Source organism: Pleurodeles waltl, chromosome 6 (assembly GCF_031143425.1).
Source record: "Pleurodeles waltl isolate 20211129_DDA chromosome 6, aPleWal1.hap1.20221129, whole genome shotgun sequence".
Taxonomy (NCBI): domain Eukaryota; kingdom Metazoa; phylum Chordata; class Amphibia; order Caudata; family Salamandridae; genus Pleurodeles; species Pleurodeles waltl.
Window position 1 is genome coordinate 8980381 of NC_090445.1, and position 27075 is coordinate 9007455.

At 47.1% G+C, this 27075-nt stretch overlaps 1 protein-coding gene across 3 annotated transcripts in view; it reads left to right on the forward strand.

The window, feature by feature from the left end:
• The window catches only part of CIZ1 (CDKN1A interacting zinc finger protein 1), a 579230-nt gene that overhangs the window by 170477 nt on the left and 381678 nt on the right, over window positions 1–27075 (forward strand). For all 3 annotated transcript variants that reach the window (XM_069236987.1, XM_069236989.1, XM_069236988.1), the window contains exon 6: window positions 12587–12653. In XM_069236987.1, the coding sequence (XP_069093088.1) occupies window positions 12587–12653 (67 nt within the window). The remainder of the gene's footprint in view (window positions 1–12586; window positions 12654–27075) is intronic.

Sequence of the window (27075 nt, forward strand, 5' to 3'; positions counted from 1 at the left end):
ATGTCTCCTTCCAACTGTAAAGTCACTGCATACACCCTATCGGGTTCGTAGACACGCATGTCCGCTGTTTCTACCTGGATGAAGTCATCAGTTGCTTTCACCTCCAGATGCTCTAGAAGATTCCGGTGAACTATTGTGGCCTCTGCTGCGCTGTCTAGCAGAGGTAGAGCCCATGTCTTGTTCTTCAAGAGAACCCTCTTTCTGAGTGGCATGTCTAACTGAGACAGGCGCCACCTTTTTCTTTTTAAACTGTTGTTATTTAAACTGTTTTTTTTTGTTGTACTGGTTTCTCTTACTTCTTGACAGAAACCTCAGAAGAGCGTTGTGAGTCCTGTCTCGGTTTCACGTACTCTTGTCTCCGCTCTGACTACCCACCTCTCTCATTTCTCTTTTCCGATGAGTCCTGAAAGGAACGAGATTGGCGTGTATCAGTATATTGACATCTATCAGGCGTCTTAATATTATCCCTATTTCTGAGATTATATCTATTCTGCGGGGTCTCCGTATGTGGAGATTCTCCCCTCTCCTTTTTAGGCGGTTGTTGTTTTTTCTCCCAGCGCTTCTTAGTACCCTCAGGTTGCTGTTTCGTACTATCTTTAGTAATTTTCCCCTGAATCTGAGGTTTTTGTGGTCTAGCCCCCAGGCTATCTCGACCAATACTGGAATATGTTTCCACTATTATTTTAGGCAGTTCCCGCTCCTGATCTTGTTGCAGAATGTCACGAAGACGCATGCGCACTGCAAGCGCAACTGCTTCCCCTTTAAGATTGCTTAGGATCATTGAAGAAACCGTGGCAAAATTGCCTATCTGTTGCATTCCCAAATCTAAGGCCAGGGCAGCCCCGTATTCATCTTGAATCTGTTTAAGCACTTCCGGTAGGTTAGCCAGTGTAGGTGTACCGTGTGCCGTGGTATAGAGCGCAGCAAACACCGTGCCCCACGTATTACAAAGTTTCACTGTGGGAACCATCCCAAAGGGTAAACACATAGTTAATATCCTATGTTTGTCCTGAGGTCCAGTATGGGGAAATACCGCCTCCAGCGTATTCATTTTCTGTGCCAGCCAAAACGGAGTCTCCTCTCGTTTGGCAGGGACCTTACCCATAATGGAATGTACAGTCACCGGATTAATACCTGGTGTTACTGCATGTGATTGTGCTGGTGCAGCACGCACTGGGTGTGTATTAAGTGTCTGCATCACAAATTGTACTAAGCGTCTATATATTGCCGTTAAGTCAGTATATAAGCGTCGAACCTCCACCACCGCCATATTCGCAGCCGCAGGATGCGGTGTATAGATGGCCAATAAAGGCCAGGTCGGACCGTGATTGCTCAGGGGACCTAAACTTACTGGTAACATTGTATGGGGTAGGGCGCCATCAACCCTTTTATTATGGTCTTGATAAGATAGAGGTATCTCTAAATATGCGTACGCCCTGTATTGTCCAGGCGCGTTCGCTACTGTATATGTATGGAATGCATGTTTGTTCCCATCAACTGCTGGAAATGTGACCCAAGAGTAGAAAAGTTCTGTTCTATAGGCTGCGTGGGCGTCCACCACAAACGTGACTGGACCACCCTGGGCCATAAGGCCGTGTGCTAGCAAATGTGCCGTGAGCGGTTGTCTTATGTTAAGAGAAATTTGTATTACCTGGGGATTCGCCATCAGCAAAGCACCATGAACTCAGAGAAAGCACACCAAAAGGGGAATTGTTTATTTCCTTTCTAAGGTTCAAGCTTGAACAACCATCCGCTGAAAATAGGGTTACCTATGCAACGGAGGCGGGATTCCTCAGTACCACGGACGTCTCTGTATACGGAACTGAGGGATCATTATATTATATGAGACCGAGATATACCGGTGGACCCGAAAATTAGAGCCTGACCAATCGTTGGTGGCGCCATGTTGCGTAGGCCCTCATTATCCTAATGAGACTACTGGATTTTTGGGCGGCAAGATCGTTTCACAGTGTGAGGGACTAAGTCTGACCCACGGTGAAGGACCCTTGTCACCCCAAATCTGGGTTATGCTCCGGCTAACTAGCAGTGCCTTATCTCTCCCGAAGGGAAGGGACAATTGGGCAGCCGAGCGCATGACATCTTATTACTTCCCAGGGAAGTCGTGGTCACTCAGGTCACAACCGGTGCGCTCATACATAGTACGGTCTCATATAAAAATGACAAAGGCAGTTTAAGTTTTAAAGATTGGTTTAATAAAACGACTGCATTTTATATAGTAAGGCATGAGCTGCGATAACCAGAACGAAACAACACAGTAGGACTAAAATAGTAACGGTGAGAGTGAAGCACAAGAATAAGGCTATCTTAGTGCAACTATATTAAGTTCTCTCTAAGTTATATTATGAGCACAGCATGGGAAGCTCTAAGCCTGCCTTTCAGGTTTCCCCGGGAGGACATCAACCCTCATACCTGAGCAAAGGCCTGTAATCTGCATGCCAAAAAGAGGGTACTTTCGTACACTTGTGTTACTTCATCCCTATGCACCAGGGCTCCCTGGTGTAGGTACTCCGGTCTTCTGGGTATCCAAGGGTGGGGGCACTTTCCAACTTACTTTGTGCCAACTGGTTTCCTTGGGGTCCACTTGGAATGATACTGAATCCATAAAAATCTAACCGCAACAGTCCTGTGTTATCCTATGGGACACCCAGCACGATTGCACCGAGTTGCCTGTCGGATTTCTAGTACTTACCCCTGGTAATTTCCTGCTCCTCAAGCCCCTGGGATTCTAACGCACTTACCTTGGTTGGGCACCTCCATTCTTATACCGCTTTCTTAGTAAATGGTTTGCTCCCCCCATAGGGCTCCATGTGTTTCAATGCTTTTCCTGCTTGCTACTAAGTGTATATTTTGTGTGAAGCTATACCAATGTTAGTATAACCTTAGTGTTGTAATAAAGAATAGTTTATTTTTGCAACACCTGGTGTTCTTTCTTGTGAACAGTTCCTGACTCTGTTATGGTATCTTACAAGTGCTTTACACTCCTCATGGCTAAGGTTTAGCTGCTCACCGCAACTACCTCGAGAGAGCTTTTGCTTTTCTGGACCCCTGCACACTATCACTAAGGGTTGCCTGTAATCAGTATAGGGAGCCACACCATAGGTGTACAGCATAAACTGAGCCATCCTCCTACAGAAAGCACTTCTCCAATATTAGGTGCAACTCCAAATACCCGTGGTTTGACCGCCACAAGGAGTTCAAACTTTGCCTCTCCCCTGACCATAATGAGGCCACCTGCCGCTCCTTTCTTGCCTTCCGGTTCAAGAAAATGTTATGGTTTTGAAGAGAATGACATTGGACACACACCACCATGCAGCAACAAGAACTTCTGAAACTCTCATTCCCCAGTTCCCTCCTCCCCACTTCAAGCCAAGCACCTCCTAGTCTTCCTCAGCTTCGAAGTTCTCAAAAGCATCCATGCCTCCTTCAGTGCAGAAGGCCTCCTTCCGCTCCAAGGCCTTCGTCAGTTCTCAAGCTCCCAGCAGCATTAAAGCCTTCATTGGTGCCAAAACTTGTATTACCATTGAAGCTGCAGTCTGCTCTGAAACCACATGAAGGGCCCAAAACAAAAGGACAGAAACCTGGAGCAACACACTCATGTAGGAGGATGTCAAAGCCCCAATCTTGGAGAGATTACAATGAGAGTTGGGTGCTAGACAACAGCACCTCTACATTCACCTGCTCATGGTCACGACCTCTATTAATAAGGCGCCATCGGCTCCAGCAGCACCTCTGGAGCCAATCCCTCAGAATAGGTAACTGGTTTTCAAAGAAGAGTTCCACTTTACAGTTACACGTTTCCCTCAGAACCTCTACCCATGAGACAGGGAGACACAGCCATCAGTTCTGTCTCTCTTCTGCACACTAATCCTCTACCATCACAGCCATCTGCTCCGCCGCCACTGCCCCTGCCAGCATCTCCAGAGTTACCCTCCTAGTCAGTTTCTCCCCAGGACAGTTCCTACAGTCTGTTTGACCCCTACGACTAGCCCCAGGAGGAGGAGCCCACTGATGACCCATGGGCCAATGACTGTGTGAATCCTCCAGGTGACCCTGACCTAGAACATTACCCCTTGGGAATTCACCTCCCTGATGACACGTGCGTACCATGAGGTTATACAGCATGTAGCCACATACATATAAAGTGTGTAGGAAGTTGGCTCTGGATATACTATCGCAAAGTGAGAGATAGTGTGTACAGAGTACAAGGGTTCCCCTTAGAGATTGATGGTGGAAAAATTAGATAATTCTAATGCTCTATTTTGTGGTATTGTGGTCGAGCAGTAGGCTTATCAGAGGGTAGTGTTAAGCATTTGTTGTACACACACAGGCAATAAATGAGGAACACACACTCAAAGACTTAACTCCAGGCCAATAGTTTTTATATAGAAAAATATATTTTCTTTATTTTAGAACCACAAGATTTGAAGTAAATACATAAAATGCAAGGTACTTCACACAGGTAAGTAAGGAACTTTGAATTAAAGCAGTAGTACACACAGTATAGGTTAAAATAGCAATAAGCTATTTTAAAAGTGGACACTGCAAAAATCAACAGTTCCTGGGGGAGGTAAATATGGTTAGGTTTTGCAGGTAAGTAAAGCACTTACACAGTAAGTCTCCTGGGCATAGGCAGCCCACCGCTGGGGGTTCAAGGAAACCCCAAAGTCACCGCACCAGCAACACAGGGCCGGTCAGGTGTGGAGATCAAAGGAGGGCCCAAAACCCATAGCCGCCTATGGAGAACAGGAGTGCTCCGGTTCCAGTCTGCTGGCAGGTAAGTACCTGTGTCCTCGGGGAGCAAACTAGGGGAGTTTTGTGGAGCACTGGAGGAGACACAAACAGGCACACAAAACACCCTCAGCGGCACAGGGGCGGCCGGGTTGGCATCGGGTTTGCTATAGGAAGCAATGGAGGGATCGGGGGGGTCACTTGGGCAATGCAGGCAGGGCACAGGGGGCCTTCTCGGGCCAGCCACTGACTGGGCTAGGAAAAGGGCCACCTGCTGGTCACTCTGCACTGGAGGTTGGTTCCTCTCGGTCCTGGGGGCTGCGGGTGCAGTGCTTGGTCCGGGCGTCGGGTTCCTTGTTACCAGGCAGTCACGGTCAGGGAGAGCCTCTGGATCCTCTCTGCAGGCGTCGCTGTGGGGGTGCGGGGGGGGGTTGACTCAGGTTACTGACGTTGTTGCAGTCGCCCGGGAGTCCTCTCTGCAGTGTTTGTTCTCTGGAGCTCGAGCCGGGGGCATCGGGTGCAGAGTGTGAAGTCTCACACTTCCGGCGGGAAGGGAGAGTTCTTTCAAAGTTGTTTCTTTGTTGCAAAAAAGTTGCTGTTGGTGAACAGTGCAGCTGTTCTCTGGAGTTTCTTGGTCCTTCGGTTTCAGGGCAGTCCTCAGAGGTCGCTGGTACCTGTCAGATGCGTCGTGTTGCAGGTTCTTTGAGTCTGGAGACAGGCCGGTAGGGCTTGGGCCAAGTCAGTTGTTGTCTCTGTCGTCTCTGCAGGGCTTTCAGGTCAGCAGTCCTTCTTTGTGTAGGTTGCAGGAACCTCATTTCCTTGGTTCTCGGTGGCCCCTAAATGCTAAATTTAGGGGGGTGTTTAGGTCAGGAGGGCAGTAGCCAATGGCTACTGTCCTGGAGGGTGGCTACACCCTCTTCATGCCTCCTCCCTGAGGGGAGGGGGGCACATCCCTAATCCTATTGGGGGAATTCTCCAATCTTAAGATGGAGGATTTATAAAGGCAGGGGTCACCTCAGCTCAGGACACCTTAGGGGCTGTCCTGACTGGTGGGTGACTCCTCCTTGTTTTTCTCATTATCCTCTCCTGCCTTGCCGCCAAAAGTGGGGCCAGTGGCCGGAGGGGCGGGCATCTCCACTAGCTGGGATGCCCTGGGGTGCTGTAACAAAAGGCATGAGCCTTTGAGGGTCACCACCAGGTGTTACAGTTCCGGCAGGGGGAGGTGAGAAGCACCTCCACCCAGTACAGGCTTTGTTCCTGGCCACAGAGTGACAAAGGCACTCTCCCCATGTGGCCAGAAACTCATCTGGTTGTGGCAGGCTGGCAGAAACTGGTAAGCCTAGCACTAGAAGTCGGACTGGTATTCAGGGGGCATCTCTAAGATGCCATCTGGGTGTATTTTACAATAAATTCCACACTGGCATCAGTGTGCATTTATTGTGCTGATACGTTTGATACCAAACTTCCCAGATTTCAGTGTAGCCATTATGGAACTGTGGCGTTCATGTTTGACAAACTCCCAACCCATATACTCTTTATGGCTACCCTACACTTACAATGTCTAAGGTTTTGCTTAGACATTGTAGGGGCATAGTGCTCATGCACATATGCCCTCACCTGTGGTATAGTGCACCCTGCCTTAGGGCTGTAAGGCCTGCTAGAGGGGTGACTTACCTAAGCAACAGGCAGTGTGAGGTGGGCATGGCACTCTGAGGGGAGTGCCATGTCGACTTAGTAATTTTCTCCCCACCAGCACACACAAGCTGTGAGGCAGTGTGCATGTGCTGAGTGAGGGGTCCCCAGGGTGGCATAAAACATACTGCAGCCCTTAGAAACCTTCCCTGGCATCAGGGCCCTTGGTACCAGGGGTACAATTTACAAGGGGCTTATCTGTGTGCCAGGGCTGTGCCAATTATGGGAACAAAGGTACAGTTTAGGGAAAGAACACTGGTGCTGGGGCCTGGTTAGCAGGGACCTAGCACACTTTCAATCATAACTGGCATCAACAAAAGGCAAAAAGTTAGGGGGTAACCATGCCAATGAAGGCATTTCCTTACAAAGTGGTAATGCATATCGTCTAAAAAGAGGATGATTTCCTTATATAGGCACTCACTAAGTTAAGTGCTCAGTCAGTTTCCTCCCTATGCTTAAGGGAATGCTAAAATCTGCCTCTGAGAGCTTCCGAAAGCTCGCCAGTACTGTTCACCACTAGGGTGGAAAAGAATTTGAATCCCTCTCCCTGTGACCAGGTGTACATTAAGGATTAGGCCCTGCCATATTCCGTAGAGGTTCACACTGCCTGCAAGCGTGCCTCCGCCCAAGCCACTGGCTATGCCTGTCCTCCAGATAAGGAGGGTAAAAAGTTTGACTAGTCGACCAAGAGGATGGCAGTGAGAGAAGCTACCCACTGGCACATAGCCAGTTTGGTTGCTCTCTTATCCAGATATGACAGGGCACATTGGAAGAAGATGGAAGGGAATAAGTTCTGTAAAAAGGGGTAGGAGATAGTATCAGAAGAGAAAATCATCTCCAACGCCAGCGTCCATTGCACGTTGGATGCTGCCAGTACATCCTCCATGGGCTAAACAACAGTATCATACTTGGACACCACACCTGAGGTGCAGCAGCATTTCATCAACATTTAACGGGGCATTATTTTCGGGCCACATGTTGATGAGATGCTTGAATAGAACAAGATATGGAGACAGCCAAATACAAGGGGGCTCTCCAGGCTGCAACATACAGGGCTTCCTTACGGGAGCAGCAACCCAGAGGATGGTCCAATACTATCTCGTCCGAGCAGCATCACTCATATTAAAGACAGCAGCAGGCAGACTTAACACCCCCAGGCCAGCAAGGGGTACATTAGAGGCTCCTAGGGAAGAAATACTAGGGGGAGGATCAAAGGAAGCTCCAACAAGGGGTCTGCCTCCTCCAGACAGGGACAAGCCCCATACTCCGTCCAATCACACATCATCTGTCAGTGGAGACCATGCAGCTTTGTTATCACATCACATCAGACAAGTGGGTTCTAGCCATCATTCAGCATGCCTGCAGCCTTTAAATGTAATCCACCCCTTTAAGCATCCCACCAAGGACACACAGTCACGTCTCTCTCTTTCTCTCCTCCAGGAATAGGTGTGTGCCCTTCTACAAATGGCAGGAGGGGGCCATTGGACTGGTACCCCCTCAACATCAGCTGCACTTCGTCATTCTCAAGAAGGACGGTTTCTTTAGGCCTGTCCTCGATATCGGATCCCTCAGAACATTTTCGGATGACAGCCCTACAAGAGATCATCCCCTCCTTCAGCAAGAGGACTGCATGATGGCTCTTGATCTAAAGGACGCCTATTTCTATACATCCTGTGCACCAGAAGTACCTTCACTTTGTGCAAGTTGGATGTCACTGCCAGTTTAAAGTACTCCCTTTCAGGTTCATGACGACCCCGAGAATGTTCACGAAGTATCTGGCACTGGTGGCAACACATCTGTGCAGGAAAGAAATTCATGTCTTCCTCTACCTCAGTGATTTGTCTGATAAAGAGCAGTAGCTGACCTTAGTGTTTTGCACACACAAAATTGGTGACGTCCTTGCTACATGCATTAGACTTTACTATAAACACTCCCAAGTCCCACCCCTTGAAACACAACTTTCCTCAACTCCATCCTAAAATACAGTCACAGGCAAAGCATGCCCCAGCGAGCAAAGAGCCTTAGCATGAAACCAGCTGCACCCTTTTTTCAGTTAACAAATAGCAGTTCATATTACCATGCACCTTTTGGGTATGAAGGCATCCTGCGTTGCAAACGTTCCCCATGCAAGGTTGCACAACCCCCCTTTCTAAATTGTCGACCAGTCTAATGGTCGCAAGCACAGGGTCATTGGGATGATCTAGTGTTCTTTCAGGCCAAAGCACACCGCTCTTTGCAGTGGTGGTCAGCCACCAACGTAGGGGAGGGCAGACCTTTCACAGACCCAGTCCTGCATGTGACCATTACCATGGGCGCTTCTCTTTAGGGTTGAGGAGCCTGTCTCAGACAGTACGCAGGTCCAAGGAGGACAGCAGCTCTCACAGTACGCCACAGTAATTACTACGGGCAATTCCACTAGAGCTCAAAGCCTTTCTGCAGCTCATTCCCAGCAAAGGTAGCATGACCAGATGAACATCCCCTCCCCTCTGCTATCTCATCCAGCGCAGAGCATCTGTAACTGGGCAGTCTGCTGCAGCCTTCCCCTTCTCACAGAGCGTCTAGCGGGGTACTTAACAGCATACACTTCAACAAGCCAAAGAGTGCAAACTCCACCTTCACAGATACTTTCAGTACCGGTGTACTCCACAGAGAGACCTGATCTTCACCCCAGTGCACACAAAACGCCAAGCTTCACCCACTGGCACTGCACTGTGGATAAGCTGGTAAGAGATCTTTGCCTAAATGTTTCCACCTCTCACTGCTTCCTTTATGGTGACAGAGTACATACAAGAATCTTTAACTCCCATCATAGTGGCACAAACCTTGACCAAACAACTTTGGTTTTCCATTCTGCTGGAGTTATCAGTCGGCGCCCATGAAAGGCTTCCCGTCATGCCAGAGCTTCTCAACAAAGAGACAAGGTTAGATCAGGCATCCGGATCTGGGGCAGCAGAATTTTACGATTTGGCACCGGATGGACTATATTTCAGCCAGCTCCGCCTCTGGCAAGAATGTATGCTTATCTCAAAGAAGGCTCAAAGACCCACAACATGTGCCTGTTTTGCATCAAAATGGGAGAGGTTCCTGCATCAATGCATTTCCAACAACTTGGGTTGTTTAAAACCCACAGAGCAGGACATTGTTTCCAACCTTTTGCATCTTTCGCCTAAACTTGAAAGCAGTTTATATGCAGAACAGAAAGCACATCTGTGTTCAGGATACCAGTAGTTAAGGCCTTTTTGTAGGGACTTGAAAGGGTCTTAGCTCCCAGAGTGTGCCTCCTGCTCTGGTCTGTAACCTCAACACAGTTTTTTTACCAGACTGATTGGGACAGCATTTGAACCTATGCTCTCTACAGTTTCTTTCCTGCAAGGTGGCCTTCATTGTGGCCTCTATTGCTGCATCAATGAGCTGCAAGCACTCACAATACAAGAACATTTTATCCAGGTCTGTAGAGATAGGGCCATTCTTGGAGTTAACTCTACGTTCCTCCCTAAGGTGGTGTCACTGTTCCACCTCCGGTCTTCAAGCAATCCAATTCCGTGGCAGAAAGAGCTCTGCAGACTTTATAAGTTAAGAAGTCCCTTGTGTACTATATTAATAGGACCAAATTGTTCCGTAAATCAAACCAGCAATTTGTCTTCACTGCTAAACCTCACAAAAGGCAGCCTATGTCTAAGGCCGGCATAACCAGGTGGATTGTCAAATGCTTTCAAATTAGAAAACTGTAATTAGAGGTACACAACAGTCTCTCTGTGTTCAATTTTTATTTCAGCCTTTTTTAATTTAGGAAAACAGACTCTCTGATGTCATCATTTTTATGGCAAACTCCAGCCATAGACTGGCACTAAGCCTCTTTATATTGTCTGACCGCAGAAGGAGGGATAGTACCACCAAATTGTAAAACCTATTACTGTGCATATTTGCACAATATTCTACCAGATTCAGAACAGCGCAATCTCCAAATCCATGTTATGATAGCTGATGGAGATTATGGTAAAGGATGTTAACATTAAGCTTATTCTCAGATTAAGAAAATCACAGAAAAAAGTACACTATTAAGTAATTCAATGGTTTCTGAAATGTAAGCCCAGTTTTATAAGAATTTCTCAATTCTGCACTTTGTGCGTTACCTTCAGGGTTTGGCTTTTAAAAATCAAGATGTTTTTGATGAAGCATTATCAGAGAGATGGAAGGCAAATGGCTTTTCAAAAGTAACTGATTTTTTTTTTTAGCTGGAGATTAATGGAAAATTTGGGGAAAAAGAGTGACAGCAATAAGGATGAATGCAAATCTGCTGCAATGGCCTTCCAGTATTATGTACCTCACGTTTAGGACGATCGCCCTCAGCTAATATTTGATCCGACAGAATACATTTGTAACTTAATTGAACATGCTGCATAAAAATGCGGTGAACTAGAAACAATATGTGACAAGTCAAGCAAATAAATGTATTTCTCAAAATCCCCACTAAGTGGAAGAAGCAGGAAGATATTGTGTCACCAGAAACATAAAACAAAGTTGGTAAATTAACTTTTCTATATTTAGAGGTTTAATTTGTGTAAAATATATTTTTATTACAAAAGAGTAGTGAGTTGTTCAGCAACTTATCAAATTAAAATCCGCCCAGAAAGCTCAATAAGTTGTTTTAGATGTGAGGCCGCCAAAGGTGCAAATTGGTCCCATATCATATAGCATTTTCCCGGATTATCCAGACTGATGCTCCACATTTCAATATTTTCAGAGTATACTTTCAATTCAAATTCCTTCAAGTTCGATTATCCCTTTCTTGAGCTATTACCTATTTAATATCATATAGCATTGTCCCGGATTATCCGAACTGATGCTCCACATTTGAATATCGTCCAAGTATACTTTCAATTCAAATCCCTTCAAGTTCGATTATCCCTTTCTTGAGCTATTACCTAGTTAATATCATATAGCATTGTCCCGGATTATCCAAACTGATGCTCCACATTTGAATATCGTCAGAGTATACTTTCAATTCAAATCCCTTCAAGTTTGATTATCCCTTTCTTGAGCTATTACCTATTTAATATCACATAGCATTGTCCCGGATTATCCAAACTGATGCTCCACATTTGAATATCGTCAGAGTATACTTTCAATTCAAATCCCTTCAAGTTCGATTATCCCTTTCTTGAGCTATTACCTATTTAATATCACATAGCATTGTCCCGGATTATCCAAACTGATGCTCCACATTTGAATATATCGTCAGAGTATACTTTCAATTCAAATGGCTTCAAGTTTGATTATCCCTTTCTTGAGCTATTAACCATTTAATATCATATAGCATTGACCTGGATTATCCAAGTTCATACTCCACATTTGAATATCATCACAGTATACTTTCAATTCAAATTCCTTCAAGTTCGATTATTCCTTTCTTGAGCTATTACCTATTTAATATCATATAGTATTGACCCGGATTATCCAAACTGATACTCCACATTTGAATATTTTCAGAGTATACTTGCAATTCAAATTCCTTCAAGTTCGATTATCCCTTTGTTGAGCTATTACCTATTTAAGAAAATAGCCTGGAGATTTCAAACGTTGATCTGTATTTCGGTGCTGGTGGCACACTCAGAGATATTATTATAGAAATGGAGGACCAATTTAATTCCATCGTTAAAGGATTGGTTTAAGAAAATGGGTAGATTACGACAGTGTGAAGAATTAAATGTGAAATGGGCTGGTCCAAGTTCAAAGCATTTTAAAATATGGAAGGAATTGTTTGTCTAAGTTATTAGCACTACTGTACTTTATTATTTTAGCAATTTCTTTATATTCTGTTATGCGTTGATATGTAGACGTGTAACAATGATTTAATTATATATATACATGTGCAGTTTGAGAAGCAACCTGCAATTTTTTCACTTTGTGCACTTTAGTGTTTTACTAAAACATGGGTTTTAGCTCTTAGCTTGACTATATCCATAAATGATAAAATAGACTCATTGTATTATTTATTTATTTTATGGAATTGTGCAATTCCAGTAAGTTTGGATGTGTATATACTTCTCAAGATGCACTTCCTCTCTCATGATATTCTCATGGCACTTGTTCTGTTTTTTAGCTTTTCTTTTATGCCCCTTGTAATATGTGATCTGTTTTTCAGAACCAGAAAACCGAGAAGAATCTGCATCTGAAGATGGGCCTGAGCCCTCGGCGAAGAGGCTGAAGAGGTATTTTCCACTAACATGTTTCCGTTGATCACCTTTTTCCTTCAAGGCCTGTGTTTTGCAGTGGTGCTGAAGCAAGAGATGGGGAGCAGTCTTGGTTTGCGCATTCAGATTGAGGGATTTCTCTGTGATAGATTTGTAGCTGGATGATCAGGACATGTCTAAGCTTCCCTCTATTCTCCGTAGTCCCACCACATTGCTTCCCTGAGGTGGCAATTAATGTTCATGTCATCAGAGGCTGAGTGTAGCTGCCTCCAACTTTCTCTTCCCCACTGCGATGAACACCGCAGCCTCAGCACCTGAAAACTTTCCTTTTTGACAGTTTTCTATAAAATGCAAGGCCCTCCTTCATTAAGTGATCGAAGGCCCTTCCAGCAGAGCTGATGGAGCTTTTTGAAAAGCATGTCACCATCACAGAGGTTTTTATGAACATCCACATGGTCTCTTCCAAATATATCCAGGAAACCTTGGACAGTTATTTATTTATTATCTCATCTCTGGTTTGTACTAACTGTTCTTTTCATGACTGTTGACCTTCCCTGGCTTGGCTAAGCTGGAAGTCTTCCTATTTTTATTTGCTAGAAAAGAGCATTTATTTATCCTTATGCTACTCTTTCTTCTCTATCGTCGTTTTACACCCCCTGGCAGCTGCTTGCACCCCTCTAGCTTCTGAAACAAGCTTCTGTGTCAGGCATGATAAGCAGTGGGTATGATGTTGATTGCACTCATGGACATGCTTGTATGCGGTACCTTTGGTATTGCAGTTTTCAGGTGGCAATTACATAGCAACAGATCCCAACTCTGTGGTATACATCATAGCTTAAAACGCCTTTCTATTTCCCTTTTCCCTTGTGAACCATTTTGTTATGCAGAACGTGTTTGCAAAATGTTCTGGAAATAGGTTATTTTATGCAAACACCCTCAGTTTCTTCCGAGAAGCATTGCTTGTAGCATGCGTGGCAGTAGATGTACATGTTCTGCATTCTGCATATTTTGCATTCTCCTGCCATGTGGTACTGGGCTCAGACGTTTGCAACTTGTTTCCCTTCAGTTACAAGGTCCAGTGGCTCCTTCCTTAGTTGGCAGTGTGTCTGGGCACCAGCTCCATTGATATATATATATTTTTTTCCGCCATCAGATTCGGATGTGTACTGATCAGGCTCCGTGTTCGGCACCTTATTGTGCTTGTCGCTGGGACCACTTGACCACTCGATTCTTGTTTTATGGAAGAACACTAACGGATCCTTGATCCAGCTTCTTTTTTGATTGACAAACATGAAAACCAGACTTGTGTCGGTGACTTTCCCCTGGGACCTCGGCCCTCTCATGGTGTCTTTTGCCCATGATCTCTGGTACCTCGTGAACAAGAATGCCAGGTCAGGAAAGATCACCATTCCAAATTCTGCCCCTAGTGGCACTCTAATTTCCTCTGGATCGACCATCATCAAGGCACTGATTTAGATGTCAGCGGACGGGTTTCTCCGTCACAGCTGAGGCGGATATCCCATCCGCTGAAATATAAATCCCATAGGGAATAATGGGATTTATTTTTCAGCGGATGGGATATCCATCACTGTTGTGACGGAGTAACCCGTCCGCTGACATCTAAATCAGGCCCAATTCTGCAAACTCTTGTCTTTCTTCTGAGCACATCAGCATCACGTGCCAGGCTTGCCTCACCTTACAGTTGAAGAACACTCTTGACTACCGACACGAGTGGAGGTGGGCCCATCAGGGTATGCAGAGACGGGGCCAACGACACCCCCAGTATCTTTGGGGAACGTGGGATTGAGGTGGAGAAACAGGCTGCTCCATCAGAAGCCCATCTGGTCCAGTCCAGGTCAGAGACAAGCTCTCCGAATCCAAGGGAGAACAGCAACCAAAACCCCATAGCTCCACAGCTGCAGAAGACGTAGACTCTGAGTATGCTCTGTACCAACATGCAACCCACAGCCATGCAGTGAACACGTGGACAGGCAGAGCACCACTCCAGCGGAGGTCGGCGTCAAGCCTGAGGCTCATCCGCAGTCTGCCAGGCCCCCACTGCCTTCGAGCCATGGTCGACATCACCCAAAGCCTTTGGAGCGGATGATGCTGCCTCTCTGGCTACATAAGCCCCACAAAAGGAGCAGCCCCTTCAGGGCTGACAGTCTACTCGACTCCGACACCAAAGCTAACATCGGCACTGACACTGTCACTGAAGCCACCACCAAAAACAACATCGGCACAGAAGGCCTCCACACCAAAAGTCCCATCAACGCCAAAAACCCACTCTGCTGAAAACTCCCTAGATTGCAAACTCCGAAGGAGACGTTACATGCTCACCAAAAGTATTTGTTTATCTACCCTCAAACTGGCAGAATCACCACCAATGTGCCACTGAAGTACACAGGAGACTCTTCCAAGGAAGAGGAACTTAACTTTTTGGGAGCAAATTGCTTTGGAATCTTCACCTCCTCTACGTAATAAGAATCATAAAGATAGGGGCACTAGCCCACTCCCTTCTCAACGTACTCCTTCTCCTCCCCTTTCACTACCTCTTCTTCACCACCACTTCCACCCCGCCTCATGCTTCACCTTCTCCTGTTTCACCGGAGGGATCTTCACACTCTTCCTATGGAGAGGGCAGCCCTCTGTGTCCAGCTATAACCTATGACGCACCCCATGCCCGTGAGCCCAGGAATAACACATGGGGCGACTATGATGGTGATACAGACCACAATTTGTACCCAGCCAAACCTCCCCCCAGACGTCACCCCCATGACACGACCACTTCATGCTGTCAGGTCAAACATGGGACAACTACAAATTATAAAGTTGATATGTCTGTTGACCAGGAAGACAACAACATTATTGAAGACCCAACGCACCCTTCAGTTCCCTCTGATGCTTAAAGAGAGGCTTAGAACCTCACCCAAAACTTTCAAAGATCCAGTCAAGGCTTGGGTCATTACACCTGGGGTCGAAAAAACATATAAACCTTCATCCAATGACCCTCCCATTTGTGGCCAGACTCGCTTGTAGTCCCTACAGCATGGAATTGTGCCAAAGGGGACGCTCTGCCTCCTGATACACAGAGTGTAAAGCTAGATGCTCCTGGCAAAACAAAAGAGTGCAGTACAATCAACCACCCACTGGAGGATTGTCAACTCAGTTGGCCTGCTCTTCTGATATGACAGGACGCATTAGGATGAGACGGAGAAACTTCTCAAACACCTTCCTGGGGAGTATAGGCAGTGTCGGCAAGAGCTGGCTACTCAGGGTAAAACTATTTCAAATGCCACTATCCGCTCTAGTCACTGCCAACACTGCGGCCTAGGTAATTAACTCCAGCATCCTGATCAGACGCCACACTGAGCTCTCTGTGATTGGGATTAAGCCAGAGGTACAGCAGCATCTGTTAAACCTGCTATTTGATGATGAACACTTCTTTGGACCACAGGTAGAACAGGCTATTGAAAAGCTTAAGAAAGACACAGGCCTATCCAAGGCTATGGTGCCCTTTCCAAATCCACCCTTAGGGGGTCCTTTCAGAGGGCACAGAACAGAGAAGGCAGTAATCCACTTTCCCAGACTCTTCCGCTGTCTATCAGAGGCAGCAACAGCAATACCACTTCTTGAGGGTCCAAGCTCTATTTCTCCAGGGGGCAATAGAACCAGTGCCACTGCACCATCGCCACAAATTGATGCACTCCCTATATTCTCTAAACTTAAAAAAGAATGTGTCTCTAAGGCCTATACTCTACCTCAACCCCCTCAACAAGTACATCCTCTCAGAACATTTTCTCATGGTCACTCTGCAGGATGCCATCCCTCTGCTGCAGAAGCAAGGTGACCTTATGACTGTGCTACATGTGAATGGCGCCTACTTCCTTATACTCATCCATCCCACTCACCACCACTACCCAGGCTTCGTCATAAGTGGTCAACATTATCAGTTTAAGTGTTGCCCTTTGGGGTCACCACTGCCCCCAGCGTCTTTGCATTATTCCTGGCTGTGGTAGCCAGACATCTGAGAAGGCATTCATATATTCCACAACTTAGATCACTGACTGATAAAGAGTGCAAGCAACAACAGTATCTTTCTGACACCAAGCCACTATATTCCTTCTTCCCTGTTAGGGTGTCGCTATAATACTGTAATTCTCTTCCAGGGGATCCTCATCAATAGTCATAAACATTGAATATTCCCGCCCTTGTGCGGGGACCCCGGAGCATATATAAAATACACACATATAAAGTATGAAATATGCACGAAAAATATATATATAGCATTTTTAGTAGACATATTTTTCATACTAAACTCATGTATACATGTGTAAAACAGCAATGCAGGCTATAATCATAAACAGGCTAAAATGCTTTATTTCTATGAAGTTTTTTTTTATTTTTATTTTTTTAATCTTTATAAAACTACAATAGAGAATAAATATCTACCCAAGCCCCAAAACTGGGCTTAGGGAAATAAGCAGTTGTAATCCCTAGAGAAAAAGAGAAAAAAAACGACATTGAAAAAAAATGGAGCATTCTCTCGTAGGGGATTTCCATGTATAGTCATAAGCATTGAATAGTTCCGCGCGCCTGCGGGGACCCCGGAGCACTGATGTGAAGTATATTCTTAAGTGCAAACACCAGCCGTTTAAAGAAAAGGTCTGTCAAAAAACACTTAAGAATAACATTGTGCAGCCTATGTGAACAGCTACACAGGCCAAATTGTTGAAAAGAAAATCAATAGTAGTGTAAATTCATGTTCAAACACCTATTTATTCTAGAAATGTAATAACAAATACATTCTCATACTTTATTTACACCTCTGATGAGAATAAAACAATGCAGGGCAGTGTAGCCCATAGGCTGCCATTATACAGAATGTAAATAGAGCTGTGCCTTTAAGAAAAGTAAAGTCTTCCTGTTTCCCATCATGCACAGCAAAAGGCAGTTGCCTCAGTTCTTTTTTCCGGCTCCTGCTGACAGGACCCTGAAGCATTGAGCTCTACCTCACAAAAGCTTTTGTGACAGAAATTCATTGAAATATCTTCTGAATTTCATTTTCACTCGACGTTTTTACCTTTGAGTGATCATTTTCTACTGATTTCTGTTAAATTCTGACAGAATTTTGAGGTTTTTCTAGTTAGAAATGCCTTCACTTTTTGATAAATGTCCTTCTTGTGGAAGAAAGAAGGCTAAAACAGATTCACATAGGGTCTGTATAATTTGTCTTCCATCCAGCCACAAACCGGAGTCGTGTGACATCTGTAAAACCTTCTCTAGAAGAACCCTTCGTGACAGAGAGAAGATCCGACTCCAGGCGAAAGAGGACAGGAGAAAAAGTGGCCATTCCACTACAGAGCGAGGAGAAGGTCAGACTTCTACCAGGGCTCAACCTGTTTCCTCCATGACTCCTTCCAGACCTGCTGAAAAACGACATAGATCTCCGACGACGTCGAGAGCGTCGACGTCGAAGCAGGGAACGGCGCCAACATGTTCGCCGTCGAGGAGTGCTTCGCCGGCGAGAAAACGACATCGTTCGCCGTCGACAGCTATTTCGCCGTCGAGGCGGCGAAGACACCCGACGTCGAGAGGATCTGGGTCGCCGTCGACACGGCGAACACAGTCCACGCCAAGGAGATCCGAGTCGGGCTCGCCGTCGACACGGCGAGGGAGATCGCCGTCGAGAGACAGTGTTCGCCGTCGGAGGCGTTCACCGTCACTGCACCGACGTCGAGGTTCGTCGTCGAGAGGTTCTCAGCGGCGAGACGAGTCGACGTCTAGAGGCACTCGGCGTCACCGCAGTTCGACGTCGAGGAGTGCTTCGACGTCGAGAAGACCATCTAAGAGGCCTAGAAGGGTTTATACAACCTCAGAATCCTCGGCCTCGCTTATCCTACTTCCAGCATCACCACAGCTCTCACAAAGGCAGTCGCCTTTACCACAGACGCCGGTAACACCTACGGCTCCTCTTCCGGCGCCTCCTCCAGAACCTGTTCCGAGGACTCCAACGCGATCTGCAGGGCGTTCTGGTTATTCCTCGAGACGTACATCTACCTCAAGGCACCGTCGTCAATCACATCATGGACATTCTTCATCGTCCACACGAGACTACTCTCCAACCTTATCAGACTCACCATCCCCAAGAGTGTCTCCCATAGATGATGTCAACACATTTCAGGAGGTCTTAGTGAGAGGGGCAACCAAGCTGAATATCCCGCTAGCAGCTCCAGCCCAATCGACATCAGTAATCTTTGAGACCTTGCATCAAAGGACATCTTCACGACCTTTACTTCCACTGGTTCCGGGTCTTATTGAACCGGCAATGGACAATTTTCTCACGCCGGCTACAACAAAGTCTGCTCCTTCCAGACTCATTAAAAAGTACCGTCCACCAGAGCAAGATCCTCTATTCTTGAGGTCGGACCCAGTACCAGACTCGGTAGTTATAGTGGCAGCGAAGAAATCGCATTCGACGTCACCGTCTTCCTCTGCTCCCCCAGACAAAGAAAGCAGAAAGATCGATGCTGCAGGAAGAAAAGTATGCTCGACGGCATCTATCACCATGAAAGCAGCCAGTGCCACTGCTTTATTAGGGAGATATGATCGATCCCTCTGGGACTCTATACTACAGTTCTCAGAGCATCTCCCTAGGGACAAAAGGGAAGATTTCCTAGAGGTCGTGAGCGAGGGAGCAATGGTTTCTAACCAGATCATAAGTGCTGCGGCAGATGCTTCAACTCTATCCGCACATAACTATGCTCATGGTATAGCGCTCAGGAGACATGCATGGCTGGGGCTTACATCGCTTAAACCCGAAGCACAGCAGAGGATACAGAACCTGCCTTTCTCAGGCTCCACTTTATTCGGCTCTCATGCCGATGATGAGATGGCCAGAATGAAGTCGGAGCTGGATACCTTAAAAGCGGTAGGCATAGAGCGACCTAAAGAACAGCGAAAGGGATTCCGCCCATATCAAAGAAGACTGTTCACCCACAGGTATCAGGCTCCACATTGGTCGTCTTCACGCCCTCAGCAACAGCAGCAGCAGCAGCATCAGAGGGGCTTCTCCAGAAAGTCGACAAGGGGTCGTTCAACACCTCAGACCCAGACACCTCGACAAACTCCCACGTCTAGGCCCTGAATCTTTGCTTCCCCCTCCTCCGTTACCCACTCCGGTAGGGGGAAGTATCTCAAATCATCTAGACGAGTGGCTACGCATCACAACAGACGCCTGGGTATTGAATATTGTGAGACATGGTTACGCTCTCAGATTCACCAGTTCTCCACCATCTGTTCCACCCAAAACAGCCAACCACCATCTCGAAGCTCTGCAGTTAGAGGTCAATATCCTATTGCAAAAAAGAGCCATAGAACCCGTTCCCATCAGCCAACATGGGAAGGGGATTTATTCGAGATATTTCCTTGTACAGAAAAAAGACAAACAAGAGTTTCGTCCCATCTTAGATCTGAGGACAGCAAACAAATGGATTCGCAAAGAAAAATTCAGGATGTTAGCCTTACACCAAATTTACCCACATTTACGTCAGGGCGACTGGCTATGTGCGATAGATCTTTGCGACGCTTACTTCCATATCCCAGTAGCCAAGAAACATCGAAAATTCCTAAGGTTCACTGTCGGAAAACGCCATTACCAATTTGCAGTTCTACCGTTCGGCCTAAAATCAGCGCCAAGGACTTTTTCCAAATGCATGGCGGTAGTAGCCGCCCACTTGAGGAAACAGCGAATATTCGTCTATCCCTATCTAGACGATTGGCTCATAAAGGCCTCCAGCTATCTCGAGGCACAGCAGCATTTCGAATGGACTCTACAACTGCTACAAAAACTTGGTCTTCAAGTCAATCTTCTGAAATCAACAGCAACACCTGTTCAGAGGTTGCATTACTTAGGGGCCATTGTAGATACCAAGCTAGGAAAGGTGTTTCCTTCGGAGGAACGACGGTTATCGATTCTCCAAAAGTGCAAACAACTGCAGGAAAGACCTCAAGCCACTGCAAGAATAATAGCTTCTCTACTGGGCTCGATGGCGTCTTGTATCCATCTGGTTCCCAATGCTCGTCTCCATATGAGACCATTGCAGGAAAATCTAGAGGATCAGTGGTGTCAACTGAGGGACGATTGGGAGAACAAAGTCCTGCTGTCTCCTCACACCCTACAATCCCTCAAGTGGTGGTGTTTGCCCAGCAATCTCTTGGTGGGGATTCCGTTCCAACAACGACCTCCATCTCAAACCATCGTAACAGATGCGTCACTGCTCGGATGGGGGGCGCACATGGAACATCTTCGAGTCCAAGGCGAGTGGTCACAGAAAGAGAGTCTCTATCACATCAACCTGCTGGAACTTCGCGCAGTCCACCTTGCGCTCAAAGCCTTCCTTCCCTCTCTGAGAACGGAAACTCTCCTTCTTCAGACAGACAACGTGGCCACTATGTACTACGTGAACAAACAAGGAGGCACCAGGTCCAGAATTTTATCCAGAGAGGCCCAGACAATCTGGCATTGGCTTCTAGCCAGGAACCTGTCGCTAGTGGCAACTCACCTGCCCGGCATCCAGAATGTTCAAGCGGATGCCCTCAGTCGGGTAATAAGCGAGAACCACGAATGGGTACTACACGACGACGTCGTTCATTCCATTTTCGCACTCTGGGGTACCCCTTCTACAGACCTATTCGCAACCCCAGAAAACAAAAAATGCCAAAACTTCGCCTCCAGATATTACCATCCAGGGACACTGGGGAATGCCCTATGGATAAGCTGGTCAGGGGCATTTCTTTACGCCTTTCCACCGCTTCCCCTGATTCCGGCAGTTCTCCAGAAGCTGTCCAATGCTCAGACCAAAATGATCCTAATTGCTCCGGAGTGGCCACGCCAGTGGTGGTTCCCAGACCTTCTTCACCGGTCACTCAAACCACACATCAGGCTACCATATCGCCCGGACCTTCTCACGAAGTTCAGAGGGCAGATATCTCATCCCAACCCCTCATCGTTGAGTTTGGCAGCATGGCTCCTGAGCTAGTGCAATATGGACATTTGAACTTACCTCAGGACTGTATGGAAATTCTGAGGGAAGCAAAACGCCCTTCCACACGATCAGCCTATGCAAGCAAGTGGAAGAGATTCTGCATTTGGTGTTTACACAACAACATTGACCCGGTTTCTTGTGGAGAACAATCTATCTTACCATACTTGTTAAGTTTGGCAAAATCGGGCTTACAACTGTCGTCAATAAAAGTTCACTTGGCGGCGATAACAGCATACAGAAAGAGTCCTTCACAAACTTCCTTTTTTCGGATTCCGATTATTAAGGATTTCCTAGAAGGTTTAAAAAAGGTTTTTCCTCCCATTAGAAAGCCTTCTCCTCCATGGGAACTGAACGTTGTCTTATCACGTCTGATGCTGCCGCCATTCGAGCCGATACACAAGGCATCGCTGCAGCATCTCACATGGAAAGCTGCTTTTCTGGTGGCAATCACTTCAGCGCGTAGGGTCAGCGAAATCCAGGCCCTTTGCGCTCAGGAACCCTACACGGTTTTTCATTCTGCAAAAGTGGTAATGAGAACTCATCCAAAATTTCTACCTAAGGTAGTCTCCGACTTCCATGTGAACCAAACAATTTCATTACCGACTTTCTTTCAGAATCCAGCTACTCCTGCTGAGAGAACTCTGCACTCTCTGGATGTAAAGAGAGTATTGAAATTTTACTTGGACAGGACAAAAAGCTTACGAAAATCACAACAGCTTTTTATTAACTATGGCCCAATCAGAACAGGTTTGGGCACATCTAAACAATCTTTATCCAGGTGGATTGTTTCATGTATAATGTTATGTTATCAGTTAGCAAACAAATCCCTTGGTGGTAGACCAAAAGCCCACTCGACCAGAGGGAAAGCAGCTACTGTAGCCTTGATGAGAAATGTCCCTTTGGCAGAAATATGCAAGGCTGCCACTTGGAGGTCGGTCCATACCTTTACTAAGCATTACTGCCTTGATACAGACGCTAGGGCAGATGCTCAGGTTGGACAGGCTTTGCTCAAGAATTTGTTTGCATGATTCATGTTTTTCTCAGTATTCTTATATCGACTCCACCGCGGCTATGGGGATGGGCTTGCTACTCTATTCAATGCTTATGACTATACATGGAAATCCCCTACGAGAGAAGGAATGGTTTCTTACCTGTAACTCCAGTTCTCTCGTAGGGGTATTTCCATGATAGTCATAAGCAACCCTCCCTCCTCCCCGGTGGAGTTGACATAGAACATGAATATTATGGAGGTGGGTACTCCAACAAATGTTTTGTTTTTTCTTCATGTCAGGTAATAGCCTCCAAAAAAGAACTGAGGCAACTGCCTTTTGCTGTGCATGATGGGAAACAGGAAGACTTTACTTTTCTTAAAGGCACAGCTCTATTTACATTCTGTATAATGGCAGCCTATGGGCTACACTGCCCTGCATTGTTTTATTCTCATCAGAGGTGTAAATAAAGTATGAGAATGTATTTGTTATTACATTTCTAGAATAAATAGGTGTTTGAACATTAATTTACACTACTATTGATTTTCTTTTCAACAATTTGGCCTGTGTAGCTGTTCACATAGGCTGCACAATGTTATTCTTAAGTGTTTTTTGACAGACCTTTTCTTTAAACGGCTGGTGTTTGCACTTAAGAATATACTTCACATCAGTGCTCCGGGGTCCCCGCAGGCGCGCGGAACTATTCAATGCTTATGACTATCATGGAAATACCCCTACGAGAGAACTGGAGTTACAGGTAAGAAACCATTCCTTCTTAGCCAATAGGCTGCATGCAGGTTAACACAGGAGAACCATAAAAACTTTGGCACCGTGCCTTTAAGACCCTGAGCACCTCCAGTATCCCACCATGCCTCAGGGGTGAAGGAGAGGTGACAGTTGGTTCACAGTTAGGTCAGTTCTTTTTTCCGGCTTCTTCTGAGAGGATCCTGGAGCATTGAGCTCTCAGTTTTTCTGAGTTTTCCTCAGAAAAATTCTTTAAAAAAGCGTTTTTTCACTTTTCACTCGACAAGTAACATCTTTGTCTGAGCTAGGAAGGTTTTTTCTGACAGAAAAATGCCTTCTCTTTTTGTCAAATGCCCTGCTTGTGGGAAGAAGAAGGCCCAGTCAGATCCCCACTCTCTGTGCATAGTGTGCCTGCCTCAGAGTCACTGCCCTGACACTTGTAAGTACTGTAAGAACATGTCTAGGAGGACTCTGAAAGACAGAGAGAAGATCCGACTTCATGGGCTTCAGGAGAGGAAAAGAACATCGTCCTCCTCACTCCCCAGGCATCCAGAAGGCCATTCTCAGGAGAGAATGGCCCGGTCGACGTCGACAGGTAGGAAAATACCTGTTTGTTCACCGTCGACGTCGTCGCTACCACCGTCCCACCGGCATAGATCGCCGTCGACGGCGACGCACCCGACGTCGAAGGGAACGGCGTCGAGGGAACATCAGAGCAGGGGCAGGTCTCCGTCGACGGCAGCCCGCCGATCGACGTCGAGCCACCGCCGGCATGCCCGGTCGCCGCCAAAGGCTGTGCGCCCCCCGACGTCAGGACACACGACGTCGAGATCTCCACGACGGCACGAGAAACATCCGCCGTCAACCTCCCATCGCTTCACGTCGAGGCACACGACGGCGAGCAGGTCGAGGTCCAAGGAACGCCGTTCGACGTCAAGGCACTCAACGTCGAGGCAATCAACGTCGAGGCAGGACCAACCGACTGGGCGTCCTTCGACGTCGAGACAGCCATCGACGTCGACGCAGGTTTTACCGGTCCAACAGGGAGCAGAACATCGCCCCTCGCCAGACAAGGCTCAGTCTCCAGTGGTCTCCATACCGAGCGACTCTTCTCGGTCAAGAGCATCTCCTGGGCATGTCTCGCCCATCAACCTATCTCCGAGATGGCTGGAGAGCCTCAACAGACCAGCGGCCTCCCCAGATTCGCAATATTCGCGAATGTATTCACCCACTGCCTCCCCACCAAGAACGCCATCGCCGACAGCCGGGGCAGAACGGGCTCGTTCAGCTCCTCGACAGCCGACCGCGAGGCCTAGGCGCTCGGCTACAGCGTCCCGCAGCAGATCTCGCTCTCAACGGAGATCCAGGTCGCGCTCAAGAAGATCACCCTCTTGGTCTTCATCAGGTTCTTCTGTCGGGCGTTACTCACCTACTCTTACAGATTCACCACCTGCTAGAGTCTCTCCAGTGGATGACATAACCACTTTCAACGAGGTGTTGCTAAGAGGAGCGCAGAAACTCAATATAGAGGTTCCAGAACCGTCTACCTCCTCATCAATCATCTTTGAGACGCTACAACAGAGATCAGCGTCGAAAAAGTTGCTGCCTCTAGTGCCTGGTTTGTTGCAGCCGACCATGGACACTTTTCTGGCCCCAGCCTCCCTTAAGTCTGCCCGGCTCGGATTCTTAAAAAGTACAAGGCTCCAGAGCAAGACCCTTTATTCCTTAGGAAGGATCCGCCACCAGACTCCGTGATCATAGCTGCCGCCCGAAAGACCCACTCGGTGGCATCTTCATCCACGGTACCCCCGGATAAAGAGAGCAGGCATTTAGACTCTCTGGGAAGAAAGATGTGCGGGACAGCGGCTTCAGCAATGAAGGTCTCTAGTGCGTCTGCGCTCCTGGGCAGGTACGATCGTTCTCTGTGGGATTCCCTCAGTAGATTTACAGAAAAACTGCCCAGAGAAGACAGGCAAGATTTCCAAGAGATTCTACAGGAAGGATGCCTGGTATCTAACCAAGTTATCAGCGCAGCAGCGGATGGGGCGGATTTGGCGGCTCATGGGTACGCACATGGTATCTGTGCGAGGAGATCTTCCTGGCTGAGGCTCACTGGCTTGAAACAGGAGGCACAACAACGTATCCTGAATCTCCCATTTGCCGGGAATTCTCTATTCGGTGCCCATGCAGACGAAGAGATGGCCCGCATGAAGACCGAGGTGGATACCATGAAGGCGGTAGGCCTCGAAAGAAGGAAAGATTTCAGGCGGAGGTACAGACCGTACGATAGACGCCCTTTCCAACAGAGGGTTCAAACCCCTCATTGGTCGCAAAGGTCTCAGCAACAACAGGGACGCCCTCTGTTTCAGCGAAGAAACACAAGGGAGCGAGGGTCAAGTAGACCTCAACAGTCCACTCCAAAAGCACCCACTAAGCAATGAAGTCTCGCTTCCCTCGACACTGTACACCACTCCGGTGGGGGGAAGTATTATTGCTCATCTTCACGAGTGGCACTCTATCACAAGAGACAAATGGGTGCTCAATATTGTCGAACATGGCTATTCTCTCCTTTTCAAGCAGCCTCCACCACACTTGCCACCAACCAAACACAATCCGGCTCATCTCACCTTGCTACGCAAGGAGGCTCTCGCCCTCCTAAGAAAGAATGCCATAGAAAGGGTTCCACCTGCCCACAGAGGAAAGGGGGTCTACTCCCGTTACTTTCTAGTAGCAAAGAAGGGTCAAGAGGGCGTTTTCAGGCCAATCCTGGATCTAAGACTGCTGAACAAATACATAAGAAAGCAGAAGTTCAGAATGCTAGCGCTTCACCAAATTTTCCCTCAACTGCATCAGGGAGACTGGATGTGCTCCATCGACCTGCAGGATGCGTATTTCCACATCCCAATAGCCCCAAAGCATCGAAAATTCCTGCGCTTTCGAGTAGCGTTACAGCATTACCAGTTCAGGGTTCTACCCTTTGGCCTGAAATCTGCTCCAAGAGTTTTCTCGAAATGTATGGCAGTGGTGGCGGCGCATCTACGAAGACAAAGGATATACATATATCCATACCTAGACGACTGGCTACTAAAGGCTTCTTCTCCGGAGCAGGCGAGAAGCCATCGGGACATTGTACTAGGAGTTTGCGAAGCTCTAGGTCTTCAGGTCAATTACCAGAAGTCAACCTTGACTCCAACGCAGAGTCTTCACTACCTAGGAGCTATCATAAACACAGAACTACAAAAAGTGTATCCTTCGGAGGAACGACTGTCCTCAATAAACATGAAGTGCCAGGACCTGTTGAGAGCCAGCGCACCTACGGCACGTCAGGTGACATCACTACTGGGCTCCATGGCATCTTGCATCTTTATTGTCCCAAATGCCAGACTCCACATGAGACCCCTCCAAGAGGCATTGGAGGCCAATTGGAGCCAAAGAACAGGTCGCTGGGAAGACACAATGCGGCTACCGGAGGTAGCACTGCAGTCATTGAGATGGTGGATGCACAGACCTCACCTGTCAGTGGGCGCTCCGTTTCACCAGGTACTTCCATCCGACACTCTGGTAACGGATGCGTCTCTTCAGGGATGGGGGGCTCATCTGGGTCCTTTTCAAGCGCAGGGTCTGTGGTCAGACAAGGAGAAGCAGTACCACATCAATCTG